At 34.3% G+C, this 12,212-nt stretch overlaps 1 protein-coding gene across 1 annotated transcript; it reads left to right on the top strand.

Annotated features, from left to right (window-relative positions):
• Positions 1-2,559: 2,559 nt before the first annotated feature.
• On the top strand, positions 2,560-3,495 carry LOC101960263 (olfactory receptor 2G3). The gene has a single exon (XM_005341224.3). The coding sequence runs from the start codon at positions 2,560-2,562 to the stop codon at positions 3,493-3,495; it is 936 nt and encodes a 311-aa protein (XP_005341281.1).
• Positions 3,496-12,212: the final 8,717 nt, after the last annotated feature.

Raw genomic sequence — 12,212 nt, forward strand, 5'->3', positions numbered from 1 at the left:
ATTCCTACACATCCGATTTCAGAGTGAGGAGCTGGTTCTCAGGAGATTGGATATAACAGTTATTCTTCAACCTAATCACCTAATCAGAATTTAAAAAAAAATAGAATAATTCATGGGTAGAAGTGGAAAGCTCTTCTTGAAAATTTACTTATAATGCCAATGTTTTAACAATATTTTGAGAATTGTAATAGTAAAATGTGAGAGGAATAATTAGATTATTCCTACATATTTAAGATTCTTCTAGACTCATAAGCACATATACAAATGTTATTTACCTATATAAAATTAAAATTAAATTGCTGTTTTGTGGTAATCATACTAAATGACTACATGTATCAAACATCATGTATATTATGAACATATTCAATTTATATTTCTCAATAGTACTTCAGTATAACTGTAAAAAAATCCACTGTAAATAATGTGGGATATGAATTGCACAAACAAAAATGATCTTTTTATTATATAATCAGGTTATACATTCAAATGGTTTTAATAGCACTTTTGAATTCTATTAATTTTAACAGATATGTTACATACTTGATTCTGCATTTAAAATCTTAAAAAAGAAAACAAACTAAAATTTTATCTATAAAGTTGCTTCTGAACCTAATATCCTATCAAATTATGTAATTTTCAAATATAGAAAATTGGGAATTTCTGGATTTATGCTTATGAATAAACTCATATTTAAGAAAACATTACATTCTGAGAGAGTTCAAAGTTAAGATGATTCTTAACTTTTCAAAGTTTTTAAAAGTATGTACTTTGTGTTATTTTCTTAAGAAAATGGGAAAAACTTATACTTCTATTAGATCTGAGCATTTGTTTAAACTACTGAATTAGTTACTTTAGTAACTCAAACTAAAAACATACCAGTCTGAGACAAATTACCATTTTATGTTAAGCAGAATTAGGAATATGAAGAATGTGGAACTCTAAATAGCATATTATTCAGGCTTTCTGAGTAGAATTCTTATTAGCTATGCATATCTATAATTTAGGTCCAGAATTTAAAGCATTAAGACATTATTCCCCCCGCATTCCAGACACAACTTTACTGTTTGAATACAAACACATCTGAATAAAACAAAAAAAAAGATCCTTCATTATTCATAAAAGTAAATGATTCAAGATGATTCTATCATGAGTCAGAAAATTTGGTAGCACAAATGATAACATCATAAAAAATAGTAAGTGAAGAGGCAGGGAGGATTGTACTATGATCCAATCTCCTTTTATTTATTAAGCAGAGCAATGCAAAGTGAGTTGAACAGGATATGATTTGCCTTCTCATGATTAAAAAAAAAACTGCAAGCACCTTGTCTTTAAAGGAATGGGTTATAGATTTCCCCCTTATTTTTATCAAAAATATCTTATACTTATCTGCCTCAAGATATGTGTGCACATCTGAGATTTTCTGCTTGTCTGTGTTTTCATATGTATATATGACCTATTTTTTCATCACTTTTAAGAAGTAAAAGATTACATTTATGTAAACACTCCTAAGTATGTTATTAAAGAAAATCTAGCTTTATTTAGTTTCCTTCTATATTGACACCTGAATCTAACCCCATATCTCTCACATCAGTTAATTAAATGTAAGAAACATCATCATAATTCACCTTGTCTGTGAGACAAAAAAAGACACAAAATATATTCTAGATATTTCCCCAACCAAATTCTTCACTGTTATCTACTATTTCTTTCTTTGGATTGCAATTTCTATAACTATGAGCAACAATCACAGACTATCCATTCAATGAAAGCTTAAAATTAGTCTCAACATGCACCTGTTACTCCCCTCCCACTTAAATAGCCACTGTTGTGGTTTGGATATGAGGAGTTTTCCAAAAGCTCCTGTGGTAATACAGGAACATTTAGAGGTGAAATGATTAGATTATTAGGAATGTAGCCTAATCTATTTTATAAATGAATCACTGAAAGATCCATTGTACTGGGTAGTAACTGTAGGTATGTGGGTATGGCTGAAGGTGGGTCACTGTTGATGTGCCCTTGAAGATTATATCTTGTCCCCCTGGCTCCTCTCTCTCTCTCTCTCTGCATCTCAGACACCATGACGTAGCATGTTTCCTCCACCATGCCCTTTTTCCCTGATGTTCCACTTCACCTCAAGCCTAGAACCATGGAATTGGCTGACTGTGCACTGAATTTCTGAGACCGTAAGCTCAAAATAAACTTTTCCTCCTCTAAGTTGATATTATCAGATTGGAGTGGTATGTTAGTCAGATTTTTGTCATTGCAACCAAATGGATGCTTTTCTTATATAGATTGTTTTTAATAATAAATTTTGACAATAAGGGGGAAGAGACAGCTCATGAAAAAAAAAGGAGGTATCAAATAGTTAATGTGACCAAAAAATGACACAAAAATGCCTTTGCATTCATGAATATATTTTAATAATTATATCTATTCTTCTTTGTGTAATTTCATGGTTAAAAAGCTTACCTAAATTTTATCTCAAATGTTGTAGGTAAATAGTAATAATGATACTTCTCTAAATTGAATTCTATTTTTCCCTTTTACCTTTGAAGACTGATGGAAGAAAACAATGAAACCTCTGAGGGAGGTTTTATTTTGCTTGGATTCTCAGACCAACCCCAGTTGGAAATCATCCTTTTTGTGGTAGTTTTGATATCCTATCTTCTGACCCTTGTGGGCAACACAGCCATCATCGTGGTCTCCCTCCTGGATTCCAAACTCCACACTCCTATGTACTTCTTCCTCACTAATCTCTCCTTTCTTGACCTTGCCTTCACTACCAGCATTGTGCCCCAGCTCTTGTGGAACCTGAGGGGACCAGCCAAGACCATCACATCCACCGGCTGTATCCTACAACTCTATGTGTCCCTCTCCTTGGGTTCCACTGAGTGCGTTCTCCTTACTATCATGGCATTTGACCGCTATGTGGCTGTCTGCAGACCTCTCAACTACACAACTGTCATGCACCCATCATTCTGCAAGGTCCTGGCAGGAATAGCCTGGCTAAGCGGAGTGGGAAACACTCTGATCCAAAGCACCATCACCCTGCGGCTTCCTCGATGTGGACACCGTCATCTCCACCACTTCTTGTGTGAAGTGCCTGCCATGATCAAGTTGGCATGTGTTGACATCCATGCAAACCAAGTTCAGCTTTTTGTGGCTACATTAGTTCTCCTCCTCCTTCCCATGGCATTGATATCTGTCTCCTATGGATTTATCGCGCATGCTGTGATAAAAATTAAGTCATCTCAAGCTTGGCACAAGGCTTTAGGGACCTGTGGCTCTCATCTACTAGTGGTGTCCCTTTATTTTGGGACCAGCTCAGTCATATACATCCAACCACAGAGATCCTTTGGCCACAGCCAGGGCATGTTCCTCACACTCTTTTATACTGTTGTGACTCCCACCCTCAACCCCCTCATATACACCTTGAGGAACAAGGATGTGAAAGGAGCCCTGAGGAGACTGCTGAGGAGAAAACAAAATTTCTAATGGAAAAAATAAAGGGCAGTGCTTTTCTGGAAACTTATTAAAGAGACATAATATTAAATGACTGCTCCCTAAAGTGACTGACTGCCTCTCTAACTGCATTTACATACAGTGTGGCCCACATTGTCTCAAAAAAAATTGAGATTCAATTTCTGTAGCTCATGGAACCTGTGTGTTAAAAATATTTTCACAAACTTTCTTATTAAATGTATTTGAAAGGCTACACATATAGTAAGAATGGAAGATTTTGTAGATTTTCACTGCACATATATACATATATACCTGCATACATAATTAGGGAATTAAAATGATATTTATTGTTTGAAAAATTGAAAAATATATATCAGCATGAAGAAATTATTGTAGTATTTCTTCTGTAGAACAATTCTCTTGTTATATTGTTGCAAGCATTTTGTATATATTATCTCAGCTCTTTCAAGAAAAAAATACAACATCACCAAACTTCAAAAAGTGAATTTTTTTGGCATAGAGCACAAAATCTGTGAATCTACTTAAACCAATACTGAGAAAAAATATTGACTTTTAACAAATAATAATTCAAATAATTTTAAATAATTATAAATAATTACTAAATAATGTAATGAATACTAAACATTCACATAACCTAGTTTCAGCTTGATCCAGGCTCTTGGCAAAATCTTGCATTCAATTCTATGTAACAGTCTCCTGCATTCCCAGTGTCTTTGTGGGAACCTGTGATCTCTAGAGCCACACTTCCTTTGTTTGAAGGTTTGTTTTACTCACTTGCTGTCCATGACCCTCTGCTCTTTATCTTACCTGTACATTTCTCAATCACTTCTGACATGGTCAGTAATGATGAAATAAACTTAACTCATGCAAAGTGTCAAAAAGTCATGGAAGTGGTAAATACTGAGTAAATTTAATAATTATTTAAAATATTTTCAAAAATAGAATGATATGGGCTGGGGTTGTGGCTCAGAGGTAGAGTGCTCTCCTAGCACATGCAAGGCACTGGGTTCGATCCTCAGCATCACATAAAAATAAATAAATAAAATAAATGTGTTGTGTCTAACTACAACTAAAAAATAAATATTAAAAAATATGGTGCTCAGAATTCTTCATAATCTTTCCACACAACCTCTGTCATTCTCAACATGTGCTTCATTGTGTGCTTGTATTTGTTTTACATTTTATACTGAATGATACTTTGATTTTTTTATTTGTTTATTTGTTTATTTGTTTATTTGATTTTATTTATTCATTTGATTTTTATTTATTTAGTCATTTGATTTTTCCTGGAAACACTAAAACCAATCAAAATCTGTCTTCACACCTCTTTTTATCAACAACAAATTGCAATCAAGTATCAATTTTGATTTTGGAATCTTTGCTCTAAAGAATATTGTTGAAACTTTGAGTCAGAATGCTTGGGTTCAAAGCCCAGTCCTATGAAACTAATCAGCTAGAATAATGTTTAAATAAATATCATATTACACCAATTCATAGTATCCTCAACAATACAAGAGTGGGAACAATAGTTCCTAACTTAACTTGACTACTGTGATAAGTAAATCTGATTGGGATACAGTTAAACTCAGAGCTATCTATTATGTATTAATAACAACCATCCAATAATTGTTAGTTACTTCTACACCACTTATACTATTCCAAACTTCATAACTTGATTGACCTTACTGATTTAATGATTTTTCCATGTCTTGAATCACTTCCTTGTATTATTCAGCAGCATTTAACTATGCCCAACTATTCCCTATATTTTTTGTAGCTACTCTAACTTAGTGTAAAGTTGGAATGTGGATCCTGCTTTATATTTAGACTTCCCTTATCATCACAGCCATAGGAAACTCTTCTTCAAACTATTCCTAGTTGTGTCTTAACCCATTTCATCCATCACATTCATGTTGCCACTGCCCCAGTTCAAATCTTCTATCCTGCTCCTTAAAAAGATAGAAAATATATAGCTATGAGCAGAAACACGTTTACAGTCATGTTTGGTTTGGAGGGCAGATTTGGTTTAATGACTGAAACCCAGGAGAGTGTGCAAACTGAGAGAGAGAAAGAAAGAAAAGGGGGGAGGGGAGAGATAGATAGATAGATAGATAGATAGATAGATAGATAGATAGATAGATAGAGATTAGGGAAAGAAGCTAGAGGGAAGGAAAAGGATACACAAACCAGTATGGGCACTGATATGCATACTGTAGGAAGACTTTATAAGAAGAAGTATACTGTGCCAGGAAACAGCAGGGTCTTTCCTAAGAATTCAACCCAAGGGCAATGACAAAGCTTTTCAGTAATTTCAACACAGTCAAATCAATCAAGCTTTTCCTTCATGGTTGGATATTTCAATAATTTACTGATTTTGTAAGAAAGCATTCCCATGATGATGTCATGAATGTATAGTTTTTTTTTATTATTATTACTGGTTGAATAATCGCCTGGCGAGAATATTTATGGATGGTGTGATAGCGGTCACATGTCTCCTTTTCCATATGAATGATTAATAATTATAGTAGCATCTAATAAAAAAATTACTTTTTCTAGTGACCTGAAAAGCCACATTTGTTTAAAAGTTTAGAGTGTCTTATTCTACTCATAGTTTACAAAAAAAATTATTTTTGTGAACCTTGAATTTTATGGATAGCTGATTCGGGATCTAATGGTATAATTATGTAATTTTTCCTTCCTTAATTCTGTTATTTTGGTGAATTTTCATTAGTCATGTTTTGGCCCTGGAATAAATTCAATTTGGGCAATGAGTATGATTCATTTCATAATGGAATTGATAATATTTCAAACCCGTGTTAGTTTGTCAGACTATCCTTTAGTTTTGACTGAAACAAGTATTTGAATTTTCCCTTTTATTTTTCAAACTTCTGACATATGTAAAAATTTTTTAGAAGTCAACTTGGAAAAAAACTTAGAGACTTGAACAATTATGATACATAAGATCTCTCAATGAATTTTAAACAAAATAATCTAGTCAATTTTATTAGTCATAAGGGGAGTACAAAATTTAAGTAGTAATAAAATATCCATTACTTACTTCCAGATGAAATTAAAATAACATAAAACACTGAGTGTAGACATAGATGTGGAGCAACTGGACTCCCAAGCCCTGAGAAGTATAGGTGGTTACATCAATTTTCAGGGTTAATGGTATCTACTAAATCTGAATATAATCTATGTCTAAGCAATTCATCAGAAGATAACTTACATTTTTGTTTACCCAGAGATATGTGCAAAAATATTCATAGTGGCATTGCTCATAAAAGATGAACCTGAAAATGCTTAAATACCTATCAATACTACAATGGCTAAATATGGAGTGGCATATTCACCCAATGTAATACAATGCAGGAACAAAAATTGTAATTTTCTGTTACCATCACCATAATGATTAAATTTCATAAAGACAATGTTGAACGAATGAAGGCAGAGACAAAAGTAATAATGATGCATTATTTTGTTTATATACCATTCAAAAATCATAATAAATGTTACATGTGATAAGTAAAAGTATTATATGGAAATGAATTGAGGGTTGTTCTGGAGTGTTGCTTGTTTTATTTCTCCATCAAGATGTGTTCATAATGTAAGAAATTATCAACCTGCATCTTTATGAATTGTTTGTGTGTTTGTTTGTTTTGAACAGTATCTGGGATTAAATTCAGAGACATCTAACCACTAAGCAACATTCCCCAGCCCTATTTGGTATTTTATTTAGAGACAGGGTCTCACTGAGTTGTTTAACATCTCCCTTTTTCTGAGGCTGTTTTTGAACTCAAAATCCTCTTGCCTCATCCTCCAGAGCTGCTGGGATTACAGGTGTATACCAACATATCCAGCTGAACTATTTATTTAGATATGAAATAAATTTATATAAAGAATCAATAGGCTTTCATAAAATCCAGATTCTATAGAGGATTATGAATATTTTTAGTACTGGGACTCAATGCACAGAAAATGATCAAGTTAGGTGAACTGTTGTTTCCTTCAGATTCTGTATATGCTGTGAAGTTTGTCCAATTTTCTGCTACTCTTTTAGTACTGGGTACACACCTTAGCTAAATGCGGTTGCCATCCATCATTACATCACTGCAATTGTTTTCTTAGACCTGTCATTGGTATCATCTGGCTAGAACATGAGGGTGCATGAGTTTTTACTCATACTCTGAAATATTGGAAAAGGAGTCAGTAGCCTTAGACAAATTGAAGTTCACCTCCTCTATTGAGAAAAAGTATGCTTGAAGAAAAGCATAAAGTATGGGATGAATATGGTGTACTTATAGGCAGCAGGCAGGAAATTAATGCAATTTCCATTTGGGGACTTTGTTTGGTCTCAGAGTAAGATAACCTATGTAGGGATGAGTAGGAGGATTTAATAATTTGTCCCAGTTTTCTATGACAGAAGAGAAGAACAATAGGACACACATAGAATGATTTCTGGGCAGACCTAAGAGGCCATTTGAAGAGAAACTGGGATTTTTAAGGGTGTGATTCCACAAAATCATATGTTTATCTCCATCAAACCAAGTGCTTGTAAGAAATGAGGAGGGCTGGGGATGTGGCTCAAGCGGTAGCGTGCTCGCCTGGCATGCGTGCGGCCCGGGTTCGATCCTCAGCACCACATACAAACAAAGATGTTGTGTCTGCCAAAAAAACTGAAAAAAATAAATATTAAACAATTCTCTCTCTCTCTCTCTCTCTCTCTCTCCCTCTCTCTTTTTAAAAAAAAAAAAGAAATGAGGAAAAAAGCCCTGTAAAAATGCTCCAGGTCTGAGTTTTCAGGGTAGATGTAAAAAAAGGATAAGAGAAAATTTTAAGGTTCCAATAAAATTATCTGCCAATAAGATGAATCGTGTGTGTGTGTGTGTGTGTGTGTGTGTGTAATATTAGATTATTTATAGAAATTTAATATGAATATATTTAAAACAAAGTGACTCAATATTGGGAGGTTATTTTTGTTGTTTTGTCTAGTTTAAACAGTATTGAAAGGTAAGACTCTCTTTCAGAATGATCTCCTGGGACCATTGACTTTGGATACTACAGAGCCTGAGATTAATTGCCATATTGGGAGAACTGTGTCCCTGGGAACTTTTTGGATTCAATGGCCTGTGTCCTCTCCCAACCTCTCTTTATTTTCTGGTCTTCAGGGATCTCCAATCTCAAATAACAGTCCCTACAACCAATTCATGGGCCTCACACATTGATTTATCACTTCAAGGTTAAAATTGTTATTGCTTTGTGGCTTAAATTTCCTCTTTTTTAAAAATGTGGTTATTGGGATGAAAAAAATAAAAAAAGCTTCTTCTCTTTTAATATATTTACTATTATTTATGCCTTAATTTTATATCTGACTTATTCTCACGATTCTTAACTTTAACTTTTAATAATAAATAATAACTTTTAATAATAAATTGAGATTTTGGATTCCAGTGATATCCATCTGGGTAAAGTGAGATAATATGGAACACACCGGCCTCTACACACGTTCTGGGGAAATCCAAGTTCTGCCGCACAATTCATGTACTCTACCCGGCTTAGAATCCCAAAATACTTTCTCAATCCCATGAGAACTCAATGGGAACTCAAGGATCAGGCATGCCTGAGGCAGCAGGATACGCCCTATTCCCGGCAGGGTATACCTTAAACCTGGAACTGCCCCAAACCCAAGGACAGGATACTCCCTAAAACCTGATCAGCTCTAAACCCGGATCTGCCCTGGTCCTTGAGCAAGGTCACCTTACTAAAGCATACATGCAATGTCACAGCGAATGTTCAAGGCAAGTCCATTTCCACGAGTCCTTCCTCTAAGCAACATGGGGTACGCTGGCAAGGAAATTTCCATGCATCATTCCTACTTGGCAATGGCCCTCAGCATCTCCCCCCTTCTGATTAATTAAATAACAAGCAATGTGGCTTAAGGATCATGCCTGGTAGGTTGTCCAATTCAACATATGGTTCTTACTCATCATGGGAAAAACTGACCTCTAGGCATCAGCCTCCTGTCTTAGGTTGATACCACTGCAATTGGATCATACCCGTCACTGACTACCGGTCCAGCATTCAGCCATACTTTTGGATAGGCCTATGCACCAGTGGGGGAGTGAGGTTCTTGCCTCACCTCTGTTGACCCCCAAATTTAGCCTTGGTGCCAGTGGGGGGGTGAGGTTCTTTGCCTCACCTCTGTTGGCCCCCAAATTTTAGACCATCAGTAGTAGAAGGGAGGAGGATACAGAAATGCCATGACACCAAGCCAGTTGACGGCTCCTTTGGAAAAATTGCATCACTGGTGACACCATCAGTAAAGATATGCCAGCACTACCACAATTAACACGGGTTACGCTGGCAAGGAAATTGCATCACTGGTGACACCATCAGCAAAGATATGCCAGCACTACCACAGTTCGCTGCACCAGACGATAGTTCACAATGCATACAACTGAAATATAGTCCAAGCAAGTTCTGCAAGCAGTTCAAAGTGGAGGAATCTATCAATATGTCCATTGCCTCCCAAAGTAAATCGAGTCCTTGATTGAGCATTACTTGTTGAGTTATATTCATTGATGCATCGGTTTATACAATTTACTGTGATAGCTATCGTAGAAGCTGTAGTTTGGTTTTATCTTAGTCTTCACCAGCACTGGGATGGAGATGGGAATTCTGGCAATGATGCTAAAGAGACATTATCCTGAACAGAATTATTAAATATAATGAAAAGGAAAGGTGAAAGTAAACAAACAGATCTGTTAACCACCTTTAAAAACAATTCTTAACAGCTGTTTACCTAAATTAAATTAAACCATTTAAATCACATGAATAAAAAAAATTTGGATCCATTTTTTCATGAGTGCTCCTCAAACATGAAATATGGTCATACGCACATACAGACATACAACACAAAACAGAAGTGTGCACACAAATGTACAACATATAAGACAATAAAGGCCTTGTAGCTTTACCTAGGTGAAATCTCCATTGTAATGTTTAAAAACTCCACAGTCAAAAATAAAACTGATCAGAAAAACATTAACCTAGGTCTGTATGAGCTCAAAAAATAAAATAGAACTTTATGATGTGGGAAAATGCAATAATAAAATAGATATTGAAAAAAGCAACCTGGTTAATCACTGTCGCAGATGTAAGAATAGCCAAGCTGGAGCTCTGGATATCAGCTGTTATGGATTTGAGTCAAATCATCTTCTTTTTCTGTAGAAATTGCTTTAGTTAATCTCTCTGGAACCCAAATCAGCTGCTGTTCTCCCTGTGGAAAAACACAAACGGAACCCGGACTCCAGACAATCACTGGGTCAGGACCTTTCCATTGTCCTGTTAGAATATCTTTCCAAAGTACCTTAGGCTTATGTACATTTTTTGGATACATATGTATTTCTGCAGCACTAAGTCCTGATGAATCCAAATTTTAAAAGTTTAGAGTAAAAAGGGTTATTTTAAGTTTATCTTTGGGGGATATATACCTCTTAAAGTTTCTTTTAAATTTTAGTCTTCCAAAAGCATTCTGCCTTAGTTTCTAGAATTACTTTAGTCCTTTTAATTTTTTGATGTGGTTTTAAACCAATTTTCTTCTAGTTTAATGTTTTCTAAATTGGCTCTTGTCTATAAATTTTAACACCCTCATCTGAGACTTGTAATTTCTGCACCACCAAAAATTAAAATTGATGGGCTTTTTGAAAAAATTACTAATAATCTCCTTGTTCTTCTATTTTATCCAATATTTGACTTTAAACTTTTCTCTTCTACCTTTTTATATCTTGAATGTCTGTATCTAATAGTTGTCTTAGCTTTTTGTATTTTTCATCTGAAATACCTTTATTTGACATTTTCAACCATTTTCTATCATTTCTATCTTCTAGTTTTCTTCTAAGGTTTTTATATTTACCCTTAGTTGCTTTTTTCTCTCCTAGTTTTCTTTGGTTTTCTATTTTGTGGGTTTAAAATTCTTGTCTTTCTACATCTTTTTTATCTTCCTATATCTTTTTTATCTTTTTACATCTTCTCTCTTTTTTTACCTTTCTGTACTTCTGTTTTTAAAGTTTTGCACTTCAGATTTTTAATCTTCTTTATCTAAATATCTTTTATCTTATTATCTTCCCATTTTCATTGTTTTTTTTTCCTCCGTCATGAAGCACCTTCAATTTAACCTTTTAAAGCCTTTTGCAACTTATTTAGACATAAATTTCAGATTTTGCAGCAGAGTTAAATACAATTTTTCTATGGTACTAAAATGAACACAACCTTATAAGTAAGGAACTTTCTCATGACCAGAATTAATCTCTCATTTTATTCTTTTGAGATTGTATATGTGTGAAAATGTGTGTTAAAATCTCTATTAAAAGTATCATTTGGCCAAGATGGGTAGAGTCTGTAAGCAGGATTAGAATGAGAGTGACATGTCTGAATTTATTTCATTGAATTGATAGAAGTAAAGTAAGAAAACTGAAAATTATGCATATATGTATTTTTGGGGTTTGTATGGATATGGATATGTATAAAAATCTATGCAATACCTTTTATGTATTTACATATACATAAAATTATGCATATGTGTATATATCTATGGCCTCCTTCATATTCTTTTTCTTATAGTGATCCCCTTTCCCTATCTCTTGAGTGATCCCTCAAGGACTTGATGTTGTTATTTGATGTCTCTTCCCCACCACTCCCTTGATTTTATTTTTACTGATTGTTGCTAA

The sequence above is a fragment of the Ictidomys tridecemlineatus genome, chromosome 8 (assembly GCF_052094955.1).
Source record: "Ictidomys tridecemlineatus isolate mIctTri1 chromosome 8, mIctTri1.hap1, whole genome shotgun sequence".
Taxonomy (NCBI): Eukaryota; Metazoa; Chordata; class Mammalia; order Rodentia; family Sciuridae; genus Ictidomys; species Ictidomys tridecemlineatus.